General features: G+C 38.0%; 1 protein-coding gene across 5 annotated transcripts in view; it reads right to left on the bottom strand.

Annotated features, from left to right (window-relative positions):
• The window catches only part of TENT2 (terminal nucleotidyltransferase 2), a 44,990-nt gene that overhangs the window by 1,985 nt on the left and 18,872 nt on the right, over positions 1 to 24,133 (bottom strand). For all 5 annotated transcript variants that reach the window (XM_075019872.1, XM_075019870.1, XM_075019871.1 and 2 more), the window contains 5 exons: positions 23,545 to 23,673; positions 19,437 to 19,480; positions 13,072 to 13,208; positions 5,119 to 5,210; positions 586 to 665 (listed from right to left, as the gene is read on the bottom strand). In XM_075019872.1, coding sequence (XP_074875973.1) covers positions 586 to 665; positions 5,119 to 5,210; positions 13,072 to 13,208; positions 19,437 to 19,480; positions 23,545 to 23,673 — 482 coding nt within the window. The remainder of the gene's footprint in view (positions 1 to 585; positions 666 to 5,118; positions 5,211 to 13,071; positions 13,209 to 19,436; positions 19,481 to 23,544; positions 23,674 to 24,133) is intronic.

Genomic DNA, 24,133 nt, shown 5'->3' on the forward strand with positions numbered 1-24,133 from the left:
GAAGAAAGATATTTAACCGAGGCCTAAATCTTTGCTTTCTTCAAAAAGTGTCCTTGCCTCCTCCACTGACTGGAACAGTGAAAGCTCCAGTCTGAGCTACTTATGTTCTAAAATCATGAGTGTGGTCTCCCTGAAGTATGCATCAATTTAATTCAGTTGTCAGAAACCAACAGATAACCATTGGTGGTGATATTTATAAAAAAGGGATACTAAGAAGTATAAAACATTGTTTGTGACCAGTCAAATTCAGGTAGGAAGAAATAATGAAGATAAAGTTGTAATTCTAAAGCTATTAACGATCATTAGAATTTTACACACACAAGAAAATCTAAAGACAAAGGTTTTACTATTTCAAGTACCCATTTCAACATAAGCCTGATGCTTAATGGCAGACATTAATAAATAATCTTACTAAATAATTTTCCATAAGATTTTCTGACAACACATTTCTGTTATTCCTATAGTACAAAGCATAAAAATATTCATAACACAAACATCAGAAATAGGCAGGTCAATGACTAGCATTTGTATGACTATCTTGAAAGCCAAAGTGACCGGAAATATTAAATGAGATGCACTTTTTACCTTCAGAATTTCACCTTTGATAATATCAAACTTGTGTTTCTCATGTACAGCTCTAGCAGTGTTTGTCCTATCAAAGGGCTCTGCAAGATCAAACACAAACATTAAAAGTGTTAAAAAAACCCCTAGAGCTAGGCTGTCTTCACTGAGCAAGTAATCAGACAAAACCCAGAAGGGTCAATGTATCATTGCTTCCCAAGAGTGTTTTGAGTGGCTGATTCCACTTTGCTTCTCAATCTTTATTTCTATGTAACATTCATCAAAAAAAAAAAAAGAAAAAAAGGCAGCCCCAAACCCTGAATGCTGTAATGGTACGTAATCCATAATAAAGTCAGGTTATTATAACTGTTGAAGCACACTATGATTGTGCTGAATTTATGCATCAGTAATTGTTACTGCTTAACAGTCTGTGATATCAGAACATGATTTTGCATATAAAAATGTTTTGAAACTTACTACACATGTGCCTCTTGGAACTGTTCACTTTAGATTCATTCAACAGCTTCTCAGTGAAATACAAGGAGTACAGTAAAGTATTTACGATCACTTTTTATGGAAGATGCGTCAACTGCTGTAAAAATATACTTTATCAGTTCATACCTATTAAACAATATCTACTCATAAGTTAATTTTGGGCTTCCACCATCTAACAGACTACAAATTCATGTGATGTCTTCCCTGGTTGGTGTTTTTTTTTTTTTTTGCTAACATAATTAATACTTTGGAACCTTTTTTTAAAAAAAAAAAAATATTGAGGGATTAAAAAAGTACTCCTTGCTACTGATAGGGTTGCCAACATTAAAGAGATAGATACTAAAAAATCATGATGCAGAGACTATGCATTATGATGCACTACAAAACAGATTTTAAAGTCTTTTTTTCCTTAACTGCTTAAGTAACATGGTATATTCACACTGGCAGAATGTATGAAAGTCCTTAAGGGCCACAGAACCACAGAAGTTTTTGCTAGATCAGGTAGCTTTTTTGTTAAGTTGGTTATGAATTGCTTTTATTCAAATAGGGACATATAGTAAAATAAAGTATTAGACATCAGAAGGGCTTATGCTATTATGGAGAGTGGGACTTCAAATGTTGAACATGCTCCATGGCACTGGGTTTTTATTTCTGCAAGCTATTTAAATTCATAAAGAAATTGTTTCATGCATCAATGTTGTATTTGGCAGGTTTCTAAAAGGTTTCTCTTCAAACTACCTATGAAGTTTTCAGTGGACTTTACAGCCAAATGTATTTTACTTTAGAACGTATCATACATTTAGATTGGAACAAAAAACTATCAGATAAAAAAGGTACATAATTCTCTAAAGTCAGTCACATAATTTGACACAGTGACCTACTGCCACCAAGAATTCCATGTCCCTTACAATGTGAAGCAGTACAGCATTTCTTTTGCGTGTCTTAAATGTGACATTAACTGTTTCTTTAATGCTAGGACCTTCATGTACTTTGTTGAATCAATAGATACATATTTTTTTAAAGCAACAAGAGCAAAGCTGTGCAATCTTCTGAAACTGTCAGCGAGAAAAAAGGTACTCTAGTCACAAAAGCTGACTCACATCTTCCTTTTATTCTTCCTGCATATTTACTGACTGACAAAAGACAAACTCATTCCCTGGAGTGCAGCAAGACTAATTTTGCAATCAGGTACTATTTACACCACTACATTTTCTAACCATCAAGACAGTGAGAGTCCATCATAAGTTATTTTGTTCACACACAAAGAAATGAGAATATTAAAAGAAAAAAAAAATACAACTTCAACATGGATGCTTGAGGGAAAGGCTAAAGGGTATCGTCTTTCCAAATGAAAATACAAGAAATCATGAAACTTCAGAACTGCTGCAAACCAAGCCCTAAGGAATTATTTTTAGAATTATTTTTAACATGTGGATCTGAGAGATTTAAAAGTACATGCATGAATCAGCTGCAGCTTAGAGAGCTTCTGATCCAGTTTCCCTAAATGACTATGAATTTGTCTCACAAAATTGCCATGTTTCTAGCTTTTCCAAACTGTGTCTTTTTCAATAGGAGAGTATATGATATTATTTGATATAGACAATATTTAAACTGAAACCAGAATAGTCACTAGCAGTTTAGAGATTCTGCCAAGCAATGTTCACAAACATCAGCTCAACCCAGTGTTCTCTGTATCCTTGTAATGGTAATAGCCTGACTGTCTGAAAAGAGCATCTCTAATATATTTGTTTCTCTAACAACAGAAACACAAATGAGAATCAGTCTCAAGGCCAATAAAAATTAAAACAGAACACAAAATTTTCTTTGAGTAAGTGAGCCTAAATACAGTGCTACATGCAGAATATGGCAACTTGCAGGCATAGACTTGTGTAATCTATCAAATATATTTAAAATATTTAAAAATATATGCACTAATACCGATTACTGAAATTTTAGTCTGCTAACTGGAAAATCTGACAAAGACTTGGAAACCACAATATGTTGACATGTTTAGCTACCTTTTAAAAGCTCAAAGAACACTGAAGTTTATCTACATACTTTGTTAAACTAGTCCAGCTTAACAGCTGTTATAAACATGAAGCCTACTTTGAGTTGAAATAAGAAATTTAATTTTTCCCTTCCATTTTAGAGGTAAAAACTTGGTCTGTGAGGCTAAAACCCACTCTTAATAAAGGCTTGAAGTACATTGTAACGGGAAGGGATAAGACGTGTCACCTACAGATAATTTTGCTTTTTTAGTAGTTCAAATGCAAAATGCACTAGTAAGGAAAAAGTTGTATGTAACCATGTCCATTTAATACAAATTCTGAAGTGCCTACTCTGTATGCTGCAACTCTATTTTCCAACCTGACAGAAAGAAAACCTAATTATTCAACCACTTTGTAACATCATAAAAAAAACTGAGCGCTTGAAACACACAGCTCCCCAGCAACACAGCAGATCAGCATCATGTGACAGCAGCAGACACAGCTGCCCAGCATTCCCACCTCCCACATTCAGACCAGAGCCTTGGCAATGTCTGCAGACACTATCCAGAATCATTTCAGCTGTGCAGATACTCTTAATTCTCACATTTCTCAACTCTGAGACTGTAGAGTCAAGCATGCAGTCGTCTTTCAGTGTACTTTTTCCCCTATGACTGGTAGTTGATTTTTCACCCCAAAAGTCAAATGAAAGGAATCCCGTCATGTGGCTTCACATTGCAATCCATATGATTATAGTCAAGCTGGTACGCTCTGGGCAACAAAATAAGTAACTTCACCAGTAGGTAATTATTCTCTGCACAGAGCAGCACAAATGCAGGAAATCACATACATACACACATGGGTGTGCTCCCATCCCCAACAATGTTGAGGAATGTCTGTCCAGCTACAGGACTTCTGCCTTATTCCCCTCCTGCCCCAGCAAAATTTTCCCAGTCTGACAACTCTTTCCATACCATTTGGGCTCCCATCCAAGTTCTATTCCTCTTTTATCCTAAAACTTCAACCCTGGATATCCTGATCCTAATAGCCACCATTTATTTACAGCCTGGGCCCAGGCCACCTCTCCCATTTCAAACCTTCCCTCTTCACCCCAGTGTCCTAAACCACATACTTCTGATTCTGCCCCCATTCCACTTTGGTTCCTTATCCACAGTGCCTTGCCCAGCCAATTCCCCTTCACCTACTGCATTCTGATTCTCACTCCCCTTTCTTATCTCTCTGTGTTAACTGTTTCCAGTTACACAGCACCTCTCAGTCCCTTCCCTGCTTCTCTTTTCATTCTTCTAACATCTCAATACTTCTCTTGGTCTATTTCTTCTCTTTCCCTCATCCAAGCTTCGTCTCCTACACATGCTAACTGTTCATCTTCTCCATGTAGGTCCCCCACAGCAGCCGAAAAGCATCAAGAGCACATGAAGCAGGTACCCCGTATAGCACTACTGTCCAGTTCAGCCTGCACCAAGAAGGCTCAGAACTGCAACTCCAAAAGTTAGCCTGGGTTTACCCTCTGGTTCTGGAGGCCTTCATACAGTCTCTGCAGAAACTGTACATTCACAAGCCAGCCAAAAATAGTAGCCACAAGGGGATGAACATATGCATGATCTAGTCATTGCTAGGACTTGGGACATCAGAGCATTTCTAGAACAAAGAATATTCTTAAGAGAGTAATCTCAATATGTGCCTGCTGTGTTTTTTCAAAAGCTCAATCTTGGCAAAACTGACGACTACTTTTACAGAGCAGGAAAACACACACTACTGGTCATAAAGGCCATTCCTTGTCAAAGTCCTAATCTCTGTTCCAACAGTAACAGGGCAATGAGTGCTCTTGAAGAAAAGGTCAGAACTATTTTTAAACACTATAGAACTTAAAGCTTCCTTCTCAAATGTTTTTGGCGGGACTGTTTCCAAAACTATTTACATTGGTTAAATTTAATTTTCTACATAAATGTATTATGCATGTGGACTATTAAAACACTACCAAGGTAAAGTCTAATTGACAGATTTATGTATTTAGTCTCTTAACAGTTAAAAATGGTAATGCGGCTTCACATTTTACCTTCTACACAAATAAATTTGTTTCTCCATTCAATACCATCAGGTCTTGGAATAGCTTTGGCCTCACGAATGGAAATCATCTGATGGCTCCAACTAGGGAAAAAGAAAACAATGTGCAGAACTTTTAACTCTTGATTCTAAATTAGTAATGTCAGTTTACAGTAAAAGATTGTCAGATTGCTATGTCATAAGCCTGAATAACACAGTACTTTATAATAACGAATAATTTAGTCTAACAGTCTAATCTTCATAATTCACTATATAAGAGTAAGGAATGATGGGTAGGAAACAAGAGAATTGTCCACAAACAGAAGTTTATTTACCAAAACGTCTGCAAAAACATCACATCTATCAGTAACATATATTCATGACAATTTTTTTTCAAAAAACAATGTCAACTTGAATATGGACACCTACATTTATTTCTAATTTCAAAAGAAATTATAGTCTCAGATCTATCCTTCAGAGTTTTCTGTGGGGAGAAAAGGAACATAAGGAGCGTAAGTGCAGATGAAGTCACATACTGCATTCCATTTAAAAAAATATTAAACAGTATAAAGATATATAAAGATATCTTGCTTATAGGCCTGCATTTCTGGTGCAAGAAACCTATTGTTAGAAAGCACTAACACTCCGTGTATGCTGAATTTTAGATCTCCTATAAGTGCAAAAACAGCACAACAACTCAAATATGCGTTTGAAGATATTCTACCACTTTCTGCACACATTTTTACAACAAAACCATAGGAAATGATGACACTGAAGAGGAACAGCAGGCAGTTTACAGGGCAGCTTTATGATGTGCCAAGCATCTTTATGATCCTTATGATGCTTGGCACAACAACGTGCCAAACATGATGGAAGCCAAAGTAACCACTTGAAGTTTTATGTTCGTATCTACCCAGCCAGTTTTCAGGTGCTCTTAAGTAAACAAGGGAACTATGATATCAGCAAAACACCTAGACCACCAACGTGTCACCATACGCCTTGACTAAATGGGGTGTAGAAATAGCTAAGTAGTGTACTGCTAGCTGTACTGGTGTTATATACACCTGACATGATCTCCTGACTGAATCAATCTTTTGATATAATGCAAAGAGAGAGGAGCTTGGCTGGGTGCATCAACCACCTGCAGTAAATCTGTAAATATAACTGTAAATCAAAATACAGTCTATAATTCATCAGTTAAATCTGGAAGAGCTCTGTGTTCCCTAGGCCACAGATCAGCTGTCATAATTCCATTAAGTCAGTGGTGATAAGACAGTTTATACCACCTAGAAATCTATGCCTGTAATTCTACAAATTATTTTGGGTACAACTCATGATTAAAACCACTCATGAAAGCCAGCTGTTTGAATAACCATTAGAACAAGTACATTATTCTTCTATTTAAGAATATGAATAGGGCCCATTTCAAAAAGGTGCAGGACACAGCATATGAAGCATAGTTTAGGATACCTCAGACTACTTATACACCCACTGCTGTGTATATTTAGATTTCTCTTGATATATTCTTTAGAAAATTAGTACACGTCCTGATAATTTCTAGCATTCAATGCAAACTAAAGCTTTCATTCTAACCGATCACTCTCCCTCTCCTTAATTCCCATAGCAGACTACTTTTGCAAGTATTAGAGATATTGTGAAGTACCAAATACTTTTGTATCATGTCTTTTTAATAAACAACCATCAACACAAGCTTAACATGAAATTAAGATACATTTCTCAAAAAAACCCCACAAAAAAGACAAAAGAGAAAAAGCATGTGACTAGAGCATCAAAGAAGCTTAAACTGCAGCTCCAGAACATTGGTCAAGAGCAGAAGCCGACAGTTCAACTCTTCTGCTTTTTCTAAAAGCTTATTTAAAAATCAGAGAGTGCCAGGCCAGTGGGGAAAAAAATAACAGTCATGCAGCAAAGTATTTGATCTGTGTTTGGTTAAACCAGGCAGTATTGTTCCACTTCGAACATGTAATTCTTCTCTTGACTTCTTTTTCTCTAGGTTATACTTGGCTTGATTCCTCAGCAAAAAATAAATGTGTTTATAATACACTGGTTTAGCAAAAAGCAACAAAAAAGTGACATTTCTAGCTATTTAAACAGCTTTTTATTTAAACTTGAAAACAACTATTTTATCTAATAGTCTCATTAAACCTTCACTAACCCCACTTTGGTACCAAAATCAGCCTGAATTAGAAATGAATTACCAATAGCAGATGATTTGTGTATCAGTTTTAACCATTTTGGCTTGCACACAATAACTTCATTATTGCCAACACAAAGGAAATATTCTCCACATACACACTTTCAATCCGTAAGTTAGTAATAACCATTTAAACAGCTATTCCAATTATCAGTTATTTCTGGTGTCACCGCCCACATTAGGTACGTGCTCCTCATGGAGAAGCCAAGAATCTGAAAGAGCAGGCATTTCCAGGTGTGTGTATGAATATACTACAGATGCATTAAAAAGCTTATCTTTTCCAGAGCGTTCTTATAAGCCAAAGCCACTTGCATAAACACACTAAGGTGGGTACAAATTGCAAGCATATTTAATTCAAGATACTAATAAAAAATCATCCCTTTATTACCTGAAGAATTCTACCCTGAAGAAAGCCATAAGCAACTGTATTTTGTCACAATATGTACCCAATCTTTTATCCTGTCCACCAAATACAACTTAATCAGTGAATTATCTCAAACAACTACCACATAGCTTGGAACGATAAATATAAGTAGTACAGTCCCAAAGGACAATCTCTAGGTTCCCTAGCAGTAACTTCAGGGTGGCAAGGCCTTGCTTCAAGGTCTCACTTTGCAAAGAGACAGCCAAGTGAAAACCTGCTGCCTTCACTCACAGCTGCAGAAATGAAATCAGACACTCTCTTCAGAGGGCCTGGTAAACATGGACCAGTTTCCAAATACTTTCTTTTGAGAACACCTCCATACATTTTTACTTGGTCACATTCACTGCGTGATCAGCAGACCTTTGATAGTTTGAAATACTTAACGTTAAAATGGAATTCTAAGCATACTTTTAGCCAGCTGTATCATGAGAAACATTATGCAGGCTTGAACTCTTATGGCATGTCAGCAAATCAAGCTTTGCTATATGTCTTGTGTAAATCCAATATATGCAGCAATTTCCAAATCACATTTCTGGTAAGTTATGAATGGGGATAAAAATTACTTCTTATGGAGACACCAAAAATCCCAGACTAGCACTGTGGAATGGGCACTGTATAAATACATGGTAATCAGCAATTTTCTGAAACATCTTATAGTCTAAATAAACAAAGCAGATTAAAAGCATAAGGGAAAAAAATACAGCACAAGGAGATGAGCTTACTCACGGCTACACAGCATGCAAGACTCTTGTTTCCTCCTTTGTGCTCTACTCTTTGGGCCCATCTTACCCTTAAATATTATTCACTACAAATAAAATACAACATAGATTTTTAACTGAAATACCTAGTGGCCTTTGCTAGATCAAGGGGGAAGTTTAACACAATGTATCTCCATCTTGCCTTCATCTTCCTGACCAATACATGTAAAATAGTTATCAGTTAAGCATTCCAGGCAGGTGGCATCAACTACTCATTGCGTCCAAAATTATGATCTTCGCACATGATCTGATCATTCTTGACTGCATGCTGTTCTTTCAGCAAAACAGATTGGGTGTATCAAACCTGGTAGTGTTGTGTCCTATACCATAGATAGGAATCTTCAAAAGTCACTTTTATGAAAATTGTAGTAGTATTCTCCTTAGTAATCTTTTCAAACACATTACAGTTCAATAGCGAAATTTCACAGGCACAGTACAGGTCATTTAAATATAACCTAACTTAATAGTCACAGTATCTGAAATATAAACTCAAAATTTCTGTGCATAAAACCACTAGTAAATGTTTTACAGGGAAAGCAAACATTGGAAAAAAAAAAGTACTGATTACAGCAATGAAAATATTCAACACATTCAGGAATAAAATACTAGTTCTTCCATGAAAGGCAGAACTAACAGTGTCTTCGTGTTGTGTGTATTTAATTCTTAGTGTCATTCCCACCTATAACGTTGTTTTCATCAGCAACCTCAAAGCAAAGATAACAAGTGCTGTGGATAGTGTGACACTGTACCTGTTCTCAGTGGCTGGCTATCACACACACACACAAATGTTTAAACACCATGTTCTGCCCACCTTTTCCCCTACATGGGCATTAATTGGGTTTCTCTTCTCCAGCCATTTACCAGGTTTTATGAAACTATACTGAATTTTAGTATCTTCGAGACACACACCCTACTCCCTTCAAAGAGGATTTATATTTGACAGGGATACAGAGATAGTCAAGTGAACAGTAAATCTAAGTTTTATTTCTGTAGCAGAAAGAGTTCAAAATAACATAGGTTGCTGTATTAGGCATGTCATTTCCTGATACGACTTCTCAGCTATGTAACATTTTCATGGAACTCTAATAGCTATTTTTTAGTGGTTTCAGGCTTGGTTTTTTTTGGTGGTGTTCCCCCCCCCCCCCCCGCTTTTTCTAACAGATTATCACCAGTCAAATTTTTACTTAATAGGCATTTAACACTGGAAAAACAAGCCAGGTATTTTTTTTGCTAGGTTGGTTGTTTTTTAAAAATCTTTTCTTCCCTTGACATCAGCAACTGTCTTTGCCTCAGTCTTTAATAGCGAGACCAGTTATCCTCAGGGTAGTCAGTTCCCTGGGCTGGAAGACAGGGACAGAGAGCAGAATATAGCCCCCATAATCCAGGGGGGAAGCAGCTAATGACCTGCTACGCCACCTGGACACTCACAAGTCTACAGGACCAGATGGGATGCATCCAAGAGTACTGAGGGAGCTGGCAGAGGAGCTTGCCAAGCGACCCCCCATCATTTATCATCAGTCCTGGTCAACAGGGCAGGTCCCAGATGACTGGAGGCTTGCCAATGTGATGCCCATTTACAAGAAGGGTCGGAGGGAGGATCCAGGGAACTACAGGCCTGTCAGCCTGACCTCAGAACCGCCAAAGATTATGGAGCAATTTGTCTTGAGTGCGCGCACTTGGTGTGTGTAGGACAACCAGGGGATCAGGCCCAGGCAGGATGGGTCCATGAAAGGCCAGTCCTGCTTGACCAACCTGATCTCCTTCTACGACCGGGTGACCCGCCTAGTGGATGAGGGGAAGGCTGTGGATGTTGTCTACCTCGACTTCAGCAAGGCCTTTGACACTGTCTCTCATGGCATACTCCTTGAGAGGCTGGCGTCTCGTGGCCTCGATAAGTGCATTCTTCACTGGGCGAAAAACTGGCTGGATGGCCGAGCCCAGAGGGTTGTGGTGAATGGAAGTAAATCCACTTGGCAGCTGGTCACAAGTGGTGTTCCCCAGGGCTCAGTTTTGGGGCAAGTTCTCTTTAACATCTTTATCAGTGATCTGGACGAAGGGATCGAGTGCACCCTCAGCAAGTTCGCAGATGACACCAAGTTGGGAGGCAGGGTTGATCTGCTTGAGGGTAGGGAGGCTCTACAGAGGGATCTGGACAGGCTGGACCGATGGGCTGAGGCCAATTGTATGAGGTTCAACAAGGCCGAGTGCCGGGTCCTGAACTTGGGTCACAACAACCCCATGCAGCACTACAGGCTTGGGGAAGAGTGGCTGGAAAGCTGCCTGGTGGAAAAGGACCTGGGGGTGTTGGTTGACAGCCGGCTGAATGTGAGCCAGCAGTGTGCCCAGGTGGCCAAGAAGGCCAACGGCATCCTGGCCTGTATCAGAAATAGTGTGGCCAGCAGGAGCAGGGAGGTGGTTGTTCCCCTGTACTGGGCACTGGCGAGGCCACACCTCGAGTCCTGTGTTCAGTTTTGGGCCCCTCACTACAAGAAAGACATTGAGGTGCTGGAACGTGTCCAGAGAAGGGCAACCAAGTTGGTGAGGGGCCTGGAGCACAAGTCTTATGAGGAGCAGCTGAGGGAGCTGGGGCTGTTTAGCCTGAAGAAAAGGAGGCTGAGGGGAGACCTTATCGCTCTCTACAACTGCCTGAAGGGCGGTTGTAGTGAGGTGGGTGCTGGTCTCTTCTGTCAAGTAGCTAGTGATAGGACAAGAGCAAATGGCCTCAAGTTGTGGCAGGGAAGGTTTAGATTGGATATCAGAAAAAATTTCTTTACCGAAAGGGTTTTCAGGCATTGGAACAGGCTGCCCAGGGAAGTGGTGGAGTCACCATCCCTGGAGGTGTTCAAAAAACACATAGACATGGCACCTCAGGACATGGTTTAGTGGGCATGATGGCGTTGGGTTGACGGTTGGACTTGATGATCTTAAAGGTCTTTTCCAACCTAAACAATTCTATGATTACCTTCACTGTCCACTATTTCAAGCTTTGTTTTAACCAGAAGCTTCCCTGTACCTCTGTGATTAAATTTAGGTAACATTTTTTCCTCATTTATGATCATCATGAAAAATAATATGCAGGGATTACCATCAATTCAAGTACTAATAATACAGCATTTTCAGTCTTCATGCTCCCTAGTATATCCTGCACGTCTAAGAGCAAACAAAAAAGTCTTCCTGGACCAGCTACTGACTTATGTAGAAATCTGCTCTTGACCATGTTGACAAGCACCCAAACCAGAAAAGTCAAATTGGGTATTTTTCCTACATTTGGATGAGATCTTCACTGCTAATTTGCACAAGCAAACCTGAAATTTTTTCCTTGGTGGAAAAGGTATTTACTTTCATGTATGAGAAGATTAACAGCTTGTTATACAGACCAGTACTAAAGCATGTATCTAGTGTCCCACAAATTGGGAACCTGAGGATATCCTCCAGCAGTATCTTCTAATTCACCTGTTTAGCAAACAGCACCTTGCCAGCTGAAAGGACAGATACTCAGGAGAAACTTTTAGGACAAGAGACCATTCCCTTATCTGCAGAGATCATTGAAGGAAAATCCTTTATGTGAAAATCTCTCAGAATTAGGCTTAAGCACGCACAAAGGACAATTAGTTCATGAATTGCCACAGGCCATATGGATTTAGCTTACATATTCCACATGTGGTGCACACACCAGCAATGTTTTCCTTTATGGATTTCATGATTGTTCACTTCTTACACTGAAGTAAAATATGAACATTCAAAAATTATAATGAGTATCCAGCAGTTAAACATTTTGTTCTCCTTCCAGGAAATGGATATGACATACACACACAGGACAGCAACACGTATGAACCAACTGCCTCAGAAACAAGTCCTTTAGAAGATCTTTAAGCTTTCTGAAATACAACCATTTGTATTTCACATGGACAAGCACTTTCCCTAAGAAATTCTCGAGTGACAATTTGGCAAAATGTTCGTAATCTAGTTTTCTCAGATGTCCTCACAACTTTAGCTTCTCCTTCTCTTCTACAAGCAAGTCCAGATGCCAGAATTAAACTCAGATTCTAGGAAACTGACAAGTTAGTGAACCAACTATATATGGGAGAAATCTTCACTAGATGTGGACTATATTGGTGTATATTATAGTCAAAGTAAGGAGCCACCTGGTCAGTTACCTCCATTGACTCGGGGTGACAGTGAAGGCAAGTGCCCCTATTAAGGTCCAAATAATTCACATCACAATCAATACCTTACAGTACAACTAAGAAGAACAGATCTTTCTCACTCATGGCTAAGCAGTTACAGAATAGTGTAATATAACAAAACCCAGCTATTTTTAAAGGACACAGCTCTAACTTCCAGCAGCTCTTTTACAGGATAGGATGCTTGGCTAAGCAAAAGATGTCAGACACTCTTTATGAGCATTCCTGTTGTCCTTTAGTCTTTTCACCCATTTCCTCTCTGTCAGTTACCACTCCTGCATTAATGCTATTCTTTCTCTTCAAGTGTTATAAAGTGTTGATATGTTGAATAGAAGAAATCAAATTTTTGCATACTCTGAAACACTAAGATGAGCTTATTACTTACTCAAATTCTGTGGCATAATACTTGAAGAAGCCTATTAGCAAATCCCCAAGGCTTGATCCGTTTTTTGAGAGGTAAGGAGGAATGGTACATGGAGCTTGATGAACAAGATGCAACTGCATAGTAGGATCAAAAGATTCCTGTCAAAATAAAATCAGAGCGTATGTATATATACACACAGACCCTTAATCTAGGTGCATGTATTTTTCACAATAAAAGAAGTTGCCTATCATTTGCTTATTATAAGTTCAAGGACAACTTAAAAGCAAAGGACTCTATTTCTCTTGTGCTCCTCTGTTTAATACTAGTTGCTCCCCCTGAACTCAGGTAGAATGATCTTGCACAGGAGCGTCCAAGACCACCGCTTGCCTTCTGTTTGCTAAAGAATTTTAACATGGGAGAATCTTTGAACTGGACTTCTGTTTACATGCTAGTGAAACCACAAGAACAGAAGCTGAGTAATGTAGCCTGCACTGAGCTGGCTGCAGCTGAACTGAGATAAGGTAGGTGAAGCTAATGGACTTATCACCAAGTTCCCATAACTGTGGTACAGAAACTGTCCAAAAGGAAGGCCTGACATTTTTCCCACAGCATAGAGTTAAAATTGCATATGCAACCCACTGGCTCTAATATGAACCTGCATCCTCCCACATCATGAGTTCAAAGACTGCAGCAGCACCTCCTCTAGCCAACCTATCTGAAAGAATAAAAAAAAAGTTATATAAAAAGACTGAATACAGAATGCAGCATTTAAGCTGAAGTATGCTTTTCTTCAGTGAGGGGGAGAAAAAGTCAGGTTTGCTATAAAGAGAAGTTACTATTGCCAGCTTAAAAAGGAATCTACACAAGACTAAATTAACATGGTTTTAGATTTGCTATACTGTTTGGGTGTCCATTGCATCCTTTAGGTTCTTCCGAGAGACTGGGGTACATGGAGAAGAACATATCTTCTCTTGCTAGAGAAACAATTTTTAAAACCTGGTAATACCAGGATACTACATTTTACGGTAATGTTGTTTATTTTAAGGAATATGAACCCAAGATACACAAGACCAAGCTTTACACTCAAAGAAATACATCTATGTAAATTTAAGGACCTATTCAGTCATTACTGTATCTCCCCTTCCACCCCACTCCTTTGTTATTTTAAAGAGTCCTATCAGGCATCACTCAACCTTTACAGTACTACAGAAGCATTATACACTGTAATACTATTTCCACGTTCACAGCCAGCAGCACTTCCTTTGAAAAAGCATGGTTAGCGAGCAAACCAGTAGGACTGAAGAGTTTGGGATGCCTGTCCTCTTTTGCCAATTCTAGCAAAACTTCCCAGAACCTTGCGCAACACCTTCTGGAGAAAAAGGCCATTCTTCCAGCTATGAAAAATTTCAAGTCTTGTTCTTACATGATATACCTTTGCATATAAAATACTATCATAGTTAGCAGAGCTCAGAATTTAACAGCTTACAATCCAACAGAACACACCAAAAACATGGAGACAGACAGACATAAAAAGCAAATATGCATCAGATAAAGATCTGAAAGGGGAACAGCTTTTCCTGTGTTATACAGTATATACAGTTTTAATCCTGAAGTTAATCAGACAGGTACTAGAGTGAAAGTCACTCCTTGCCCATGGCCACAAAGTTGTAGAAGTGTCACAACAAATGAATTTAGTATTAGCAGTACAACAGCTCATGAGGAAACAGACACAGGGTGGGGTGGGGGTGGGAAAGGAACAAGGGCTGCTGACCTCCAAACAATACAAAACAGAAACGCAATGAAATTACCACAACAGATGTCCACTAAGACTAGTAAGTACATGTTTGGAAGCAGCAGACGTTTTTGAAAAGGAGAACAAAATTTTTTTTTGTTTTTAATGTTCAAATGCCTGAACTCAACTGAAAGAAAAATCTTCCACTACAGTGAGGTTGGCATCCTGAGCAGCTAAAAAGTTAGACTTTGGGATATTATTTTTCAGAATAGTAAGTAAGCTATTATCTTTAGCACTATTACAAGCTTAGAGAGGATGTTGCTTTTTCTTACCAATCTTGACCTTAAGTACATTTTATTTACATTTTGTATATTGATCACAATTAATTAGTGTTCATACATCATTTGAATAACAAAAAATAAATCAACAGTTATACTAGTAGCAAAAGTAGTATTTATCAAATACAGTTGTAGTAAAACTTATGGCAAAAGAGGAGGAAAAAACCCACATATTATTCTATATGAGTGCTCTAGTAAAAATGCAAGTTACAGTCTACAGCAACTAATCATTAAAAAACCCAACCACCTAGTTTAAGAGACACACGTATAAATAACTCCCAACTGCACTTGCTTTAGGGGTTATACCACTATGAAAATGACTCTTAAAAAGACAGCGAAGTATTACAAAATAGAAAGCATGACTGAAACTACTTTTCTAGAAGAATAATTTTTTTTACACTAACTAAAGCAAACTGTTAATCACGTTTCTGATACTGTCAGTCAACTTATTTTTTTAAACACTGTGAGTTGCTGATCACCACATGTAGAATTAAAAAAAAAGGTTTCATCTTTCTGCAATACAGAAAATTTGTTATCGAAGAAATTGCTATTACCAGATTAGAAGGTTTTACATGTAAAACCAAATCAATTATTACTTAAAATTGGGTATGGGATGATTTAATAAAAATGTCTGACAAGATATACCAATATTCAATATTATCAATAACGAACAATGTCTTTTGTTTAAGGTCATTTCTTAACAAAGTAATCACTCAGTGTCCAGTGAACAAGACATCAGACCAGCCACAGGATACCTACACTCATTTTTCTGCTTTGCCACAGACAGCCCATGAAAATCCATTAGCCTCAACCTGCCTCCATTCACCTATTGTAAAACAGGGATAACAGTACTTTTCTTCCTGCCAGAGGGACTCAGGGAATAACTAGATAAACAGAACAAGGTACAGCTTACAGTTTCAGCACATAAGAGAGGTCGGTAATATAACAGAATTACAAAGCATCCTTCAAACTAGCTTAGTTTCAAGTAGGTCTTCCCTAGAAGGCAAAAAATTCAGCTTGTTTTAAAACTAGTCCCTAATTTGCTTGCTGTGTCTTTGCCTCATGCCATCTTAAGAAATGGAAAAGAAATTCAGGATCTGATTGAGCAACAAATGTAAATGAACTATCCATTATTTCAAAATACCCCAGAAAAAGGGACCCCAAAGTCTTTTTTTCTGTTTTACTGGATCTCTGATCTTTACCTTGGCTGGCTTATTTCTCAAGAAAACATTAGCATTCAATAACATGCTTCATGTTCAAGTTACATAATGCTTACACACATTCTCATTCCCCCTTACACACTGGAAAGGAACACAAGCATACGTCAAAAAAATCTTTACATTTGAATATCTTGATGTACGAGTTTAACTCTCTACAAGATTCTCCCTTCAAAAGAGTTTATAGCGGTAACATCAGCATAGTATCTTGCCATTTTTGATAGGTATCTATATTCGCCCACATATAAAATACCCTTGCCCAGTCTTACAAACGAACATTTAACTCATGTTTATACTTTTAAAAAGTGCAACTCCGAGTGAAGCAAATATGTCCACCCAGGGACTGACTCCTGTGCATGAAGGAGCTACAGTAAGCACCATCCCATCTTCTGCCCCACCTTTTGCAAGATATGACTGCTCATGAAGCTGAGGCAGCCGAAAAATTGCTCATGCTAGAGTCCATGAAGTTCACAACCCAGAGCACTAGTGGAGATACACCTCCATCTGGATTTAAGCTAATATGCCAGGCTGCTCTGGAACACTGGAGACTCAGGCACACATTCCTTTGACTCCCAGTTGCAGCAATGTTCACCTCTGGCAAACACACAGGCAAAACAACCAGAAGCCATAATGGCCTAAGCCACCACAGGTTCTCCAGAGCTCATCTGTAAAAGTCCTCACTTGGAGGCAAGTTCTAAACAGACTTCAGAACCAATCAGCACATTTTGTGGGCTACTCTCATCTACCCCATCTGGCTAGGGTGGCAGGAAGCCCCAGAATCCAGCCCCACATCTGATATGGTCCAGTACTCCCTCTAAACTAGTGGATGCAAAACACAACAGCTCGGTGCCAGCTGGAGACTCCCCCATGACAACAGAACGCACAGGTGGGCAGATCTGGTGGCTTTCCAGGACTTCTCACCCTTCACATCTGCAATAAGGGATATACTGAGTCACAGAATCTGCCTTTTGTTTCTTGGTCAAAGTAAGCACATCTCTCTTAAATAGCACCTACAATTTAAAACAGGCAGTTTCCTTCAAATGCATAAGTATTTTCAAGCTGCAGAAATAGCTGCAGATTTGATTTTGAAAAACTGTAGGTAGGGTGGTTTGTTTCAGAAGGGGAGCAGCAGTATTTATGCGTAGTATTGGGATGGAGACACAGCTTTGACCAGCATGAAAACCACAAGAGAAATATATGGTTCCCTTGGATACTGACATTTGCCCATGCTTTGTAATTACTACTGCAAACTACAAGACCAGAATTGTTTTGGTGTTTTTTCTCATTTTCATTTTAAATTTCTTTGCAATATCAGTATTCAGAAGCTGTAATTTCACAATTTTTAAGTACTTAATTATATTCCTAATGGAGACAGTAGACCAAAAATATATTTGCCAACTTCTAGCATAATTTATCTTAACCCATAGTTTTGATTTGGTTTTATAGTAAGCATGTCTAAAACGCTCTTTTTATTTCATTAGCGCTCCTAGAATATTTAGTCCATCCTCCAAAGGCAAGATAACTAACAAGAACAACAACAAAAAATCTATGTTGAAACAGGGTAAAAAATGCTGTTCTTACAGCAGCATTCTAGAAACACAGGAACCTGCAAGTGATTTGCCAGTTTCACACGACACAAGATAAAACCCTGCATTTAGCACAAATCCATTAGATTTTTCAGCTTATGGTATTGTATACTTTTGCTTTAATCATTTAAGCCATTAATATCTGCAGTGCTCTGAAGGCCTTTACACAGTTCAAACACTACATATATAAATGTTTGCATTATTACAAAGGAGTCAGAAGTTAACAGTGCTTACAGTTGTTTTCTTTAAATTACATGCTACACAAAACTTAAAACACTATAGCATATGAGCTTTAAGCAAACATAATTAGCAAATTTTGCAATTCAAAAAACCCATCGGATAAAGCTAAGTGTACAAGAAATGAAAAACAGCTTTAAATGCTTTTGAGCACTAACAGTGAAGAAATTAGAAGGTATACAGTACAGTAAAAAAAAAATCAGAGGAAAAAAATAAAGACCATAAAAATTTAGCCGAGGTATGCCTAAGCAGGTTTACAAAATAGAAATAAAACTGCAGTGTACTATAGCTAAAAGCTTTCTTCTGCATCTCAGTTATCCTAATTACCCAAAATGGCTGACATCACAGTATTTTCTCCCTGATGTACAGTGTCATCAAATATTCCCATTTCAGCATTATAGAAAATATATGCAAAAGAAAGAATGGCTTTCTAATACTAACTCAGCACAATTATCAGCAACAGTAAGAAAAAACCATACATAGACAGGGACACTGAACTACAGCAACTATGAATAAAGAAAAATTTAAGGAAGTGACACGTGAGAGGAAGGGTAAAGAAGAAAGAAAATAATTGAAGTATTTCTGTAAATAAATGATAGCATAGAACTATTAAGCAATAGCTTTTTTGTCCCCAGACAAATATTTAGGAGTGTAGCTGTTATTTCTAGGTAATCTTCCTTAGATTAAGTCTCACTAATTACAGTCCTAATTCTGCAGAGAATCATAGCACACCAATTCTCAGAATTCTCTGGAAATCAATAGAGTATGATCTGTACATAACAACAAAGGCCCCAAAAGGTGTTTTCTTGTTGGACTGAAGCCCAATTCTGTGAGGTCTCTCAAAAGTCTCCTTAGTAAACATCATTCACTCTCTGCATCCAGAAATATCAGGCAACTCAACAGGTGTGGGAAGGTATGGAATTCTGAAACACCACAGGTAGATGGAAAAAACACTACTTAACATATTAAGAAACAAGAATCAGAAAGTTACAGATGACACAGGGATATTTTCAGGCCAGCTTAAAGAGAATTAGGTCAGCAGCTCTAATCAGCACTCATTTCCAACTGTGTGTGAAATTTTATAACAGACTGTTTCGACTGAAGAAATGATCAAAAGCAGCAAATAACGTTTTTAACACTTATGTTTAGTGTATCAATGACCAGGCTTACAGACTGTGTTTAACTTAATGCATTAGAGATATTTAAGAACTCATACATTTTAGATAAGCAGCTTAATACACATACACGATGTAGTAAATTTGTAAGAAACACTTACTGGGTAATTTTTTTGGAGGGATGGAAGGATGGGTTCAGGTAGGGCTATAAAAAAAAAAAGTTTAAAGTTGCTGTGATTCATGTAATTCACGGGAAACAATTATCATATCAGCTACACCAAAGGGTTGGACTGATACTCCACCTTAAAACCATCTATCAAGAACTTCACTTTCATGCATTTTGTAAAATAAAAGTCATTCACAAATACTTCTATTACTATATTTTGTATATAGTAGTATAAGGAGTTAATTCAGCTAAGGGAAGCTATTACTAAGATACTACTATTTGTAGAAGACATGAAAAATTCTACAGCAGCTGGGTACAACTTCACTTTTAAAATTCATGTTCATTCATGGCCATAAGAAACTCATCTAAGATTCCCTAAAGGAAAAGTCAGAGCTTCACTGTTTTTTTTCTTCCTACATCTAATACCACATGATTCTATCACAGCAAAGGAAGTCTCCAGATACTGCAAAAGTACATATTCTTCAGCTGCAAAGTATTACATACCGAGTCTCCAAAAGTAACCTAAAGATAAAATGCCCTACACAATTAGTAGGCATTGCTAGAAAAATCTCCATAAAATACATAAATACAGCCTAATGCTGTTAGCTGGTCTACTAAATGGCAAAGAGATTATCAAGATCATGTAGATATTAATGATAACTAACAAACACAAAATTAACTAAACAATTCTAACTTTCATAAAGTCATGGATGGGGAGAGCATCCATTGCATAATAAAAATAACAGGGGAAAAAACTTATCTCCAAGGTTAGGTGGTCCTACAGATAGACAGAAAGAAATCCCAAAGCATTCACATCCCACTCAAGCCTTAAAGCAGCTACAGAACTGTTAGAGCACTCCACTTTTTTAACACCACATAGAGCACACCTTTAACATCAGGTCTTCAGCATATTTTTTTAAACTATTGGTCTACATCATTCACTAGGGAGAACGATAACTAAGTTCGCACACAGGACTTTGACTTGGGACTGAATTCACCCTTCAGACAAGGTGTCACAGGGGAAGAGAAGTTACAGAATCGTTTTTCCTTAGGGACTAATAATCAGAACAGCAGAATTCTCAGAACTGGGATATCTTCAAAGAGTATACTATATCAACTAGCAGGCCTGCTAAGAATATGATCATAGCTGCTTTAACAATATTCTTCTTTTGTTTGTGGGTGTTTGGAAATATGCAAGAGCATCTTATTTCTGCAGCATCTTGGATAATTTCCAGTTCTCTGCCACACTAAAGTAAAAGGGAACGAAGTCTGAGCAATACAAGCAATCAAGATATTTTATCTGCGTCTGTATGCTATACTAAGAGGATGGAGTTAAGGGGAAAAGTTACCACTTACGACTAGCATTTGCCACATGAGTTTTCCTTTTCCTACGGTACAAGATAGATGGACCTCTTACCTGGAGGAAAGTTCATGTACAAGTCACTGACATATCTACAAAATAAACTCAAGCCACCTTAACCTTAGGTGCAAAGACATCCACAAGAATCTAAGAGTATGGAAATGGATTAAGCAGTGAAGGAAATAAATTTGCCTAGGGAAGACAGAAACACTATCTACTGCAAAAGAAAGCTTTTGTTTTTATTTTTTCCCTTCCTCTGTAACACCAACAAAAGCTCTATTAGAAATTCTATGACTAGGACACAAGCTACTTTCAGTAGCATCACATGCATGTAGCAGAAGTGGGAAAAAAAAAAGGTTAAAATCTGCACGAAGAAAACATCAGAATCCAAACAGCTAGTGCAAGATCTTTGTCCAGAGCCACAGTTCAGCCTTTTTTAGCAGAAAAGGCTGATGAAGCAAGGCAAAAGGCTCCTCTTTGGTTTGTAGACTGCTGATCCTTCCTAGGCAGCTAACTGATCAGTTCTGCATGAAAAGGATTATTTGAACTTTTTCACCCCTTCCCTAGACAGCTGTGGCAGCTGCCACAAATGACTACAGCAAATGCCCTCATGCTTGCAGGGTTGTTAACATTCTGGCAAGCCTATGCATTTATGCTTCCTTGTAAGTCCTACTCTCTTCCCTTTTGTGCATTACTTTCATGCACAGCTCAGTAATTGGCTATCCATGACTGCACATAGCACCCAATACAAGTCTCTGGAGTAACTGTAATACAATGAAAATGATTTCAAGAATAAATTTCCAAGTGAAAAGGCCTTTTTCCATTAAGTGTAACATTAACTATCAAGTGTTTATCAAGTCACTGGTAAGATGGTCACTAAGTTCTGGACGACGTAAAGATACATTTTCTCCTCTCCTGCTTGCACTTCACCTTTGCATAGCAATCTTCACATCCAGTAGCTCCCAGCATTTTCAATCTTGTATCTAATAATCACTTTGGCATTTTTAAGTTGTCATTTCATCTCCTCCAAATCAACGCCTGTTTAACCATTATGTTTTTTTTTTCCTGGTGTGTATTAAGGTTCCACATTAAAGTACTCTGTCACCTACAGTATGGTTTCAGAGGTGTGACAACAGACTTGGCTGCCTTTTCTTCTCTTTCCACAGAAACAAAGAAATCTGTGGAATGCCACCATAGTAGATGTAGAGGAAAAAACCACAGTCACTGGACAGACTACCCTACGTCCTACTGTCCTCACGATTGGTACATTAACAACAAGCACACAGTATGGGCATCAAAGAATTCAAGTAACCCAGCCAGCCAGATCCCAAAACACAAAACACCCTCCTAGGTCCTCTACTACACATACTGTTCTGCTGAAAGCAAGCCACCAGCTTGAGTCAACTATCATAAAAAGCTTTCCACCCTAGTACAGAGTCCATGTAGCGTGATCTTGAAACTAATAAACAGTTGGCTATCTGTGTAACAGCAAGTATCTACATTCCAGGCCAAACAAGCTGTCAGAGGAGCTAAACATTGTTTCTACCTGATTTAGAAAAAATAAAATTAAAACCTATACAGAGTGACAAAGAAGAAAAGTCTAAAATGAGAGCCTATGCAATTTGCCCACAGATATGATCATAAAATGTTAAAACCCAGTTGTCATTAAACCAACATGAACAAGAATAATCAGCTCATTACAAAAAAATCAAAGATGTAGAATGAATACAAGCAGCAAAATACACAGTCTATACATGAATTGACAGGAACTAAGAAAATACTTCTACAGAGATGTTACTCCCCAACATGTACACTTCAGGGGTTCCTTGTGTTCCTTTCTGAAGCCACTTGGCTCCCCATAACCAACGAAGAAACTCATACTGAGCTAAATGATTTCTTAAATGATTCCTTAAATCTTAAGCAAGAATTGCAAACTACAAAAATCACAAACATGGACTTCCTCTAAAGAAAGAAAGAAACGGGAGATAAGCTCGTTTCAATCTATTTCTCAAAACCATTTCTGGACTGCATGGGTTTCTTGAATTCTCAACAGGGATCCCTAGTTTCTCAGGTAAAACTCTCTAGCTCCATAGAGTTCAATGTTTCAATATACCGAAGTCACAAGAAAAGCTACTGCCACTGGCAGTCAAATATTCCAACTTCTAATGGTCTTAAACATCTGCGACCTTACAGGAAATGGCAATCAGTGGAAAAGTCTAACCACATGGTAGTACATTCTTGCATATACACGTGGCTCATGTTCAGGCCTTTGCAAAAAATGACCCCACAGCACTTCTTGCCCCTCTGAATTTTCTTGGCAGTTCCCAAGTTTAAAAACAAAACAAAACAAAACACCCAAACAAAAACACACCAACCTGCTCCCTCCCCCCCCGAAATCGTTATGTTTAGGTTATTCCCTTTGTGAAAAGGTAGATTTTTGTTAACTTGTGCTTGAGTTTATTTTATAGTTACGCTGTGTCCTGCAGGTACATTGATATATTTTTTTTTTTTTTTTTTTTTTTTACACCTTTTTAAAGCTGGTAACTCTGCCTCCAGAGAAGAGGTCCACTAGTTAAAGAGAAATGCAGCACCAAGGCGCTAAGGAAACAGAGTAAACCCACTTTATTTTCAGATTTTTCTGTGTGGAAGATGACTCCTGCTGGTGTTTAATTTTATTAAAGAGGAAAACTACACAAATCTGAACTTAAAAGGGACAGTTTCAACATGTAAAAAAAGTACTTACTCTGTAAATAGTGCAAAACCATCAACACAAGTGTATAGCTGCTTAAAGTACCACGACTGGCATCATTTAGTTCATGAAAACTTGCCCACTTCTTAACAACAAGTACTAATGGACGAACTCGATTCTCAACTGCAAGTAAAATAAATACATCTGAAAAAAAAGCACATTTAACTGGACAGCAATCAACATTTGCTCCTACTTGATCAACATGATACTCTTGTAGTCTAAGGTTACCTTTTGCAACCATTTTATAGTGTTTACTTAGTTATTCTACAGCTACTCTCCATCTTATAAAAATCAGAAAAAAATACTTGCATTTGAAAACAGTTTTTTGAGTAGTTAAGATCCACAGACACATTACAAGGGGTATGCCAGGTAACTTGCAGATAAGACAAGACTGGATTCATCAGTTGCTGTAGCAGTGTCACATTCTACTTTTAAGTTCTCTCCAGTTCACTGTACTAATTTTCCCTGAATTAACTTGCTGCCATGACAGACCACTTCTTGTTTGTTTTTCAGTTTAGGTTATATAAACTTTGAGGGCAGGGAAAAGAATTCTCCTGGTTGGAGGACACAGAGCTTATTCGTA

Source organism: Buteo buteo, chromosome Z (genome assembly GCF_964188355.1).
Source record: "Buteo buteo chromosome Z, bButBut1.hap1.1, whole genome shotgun sequence".
Lineage (NCBI taxonomy): Eukaryota > Metazoa > Chordata > Aves > Accipitriformes > Accipitridae > Buteo > Buteo buteo.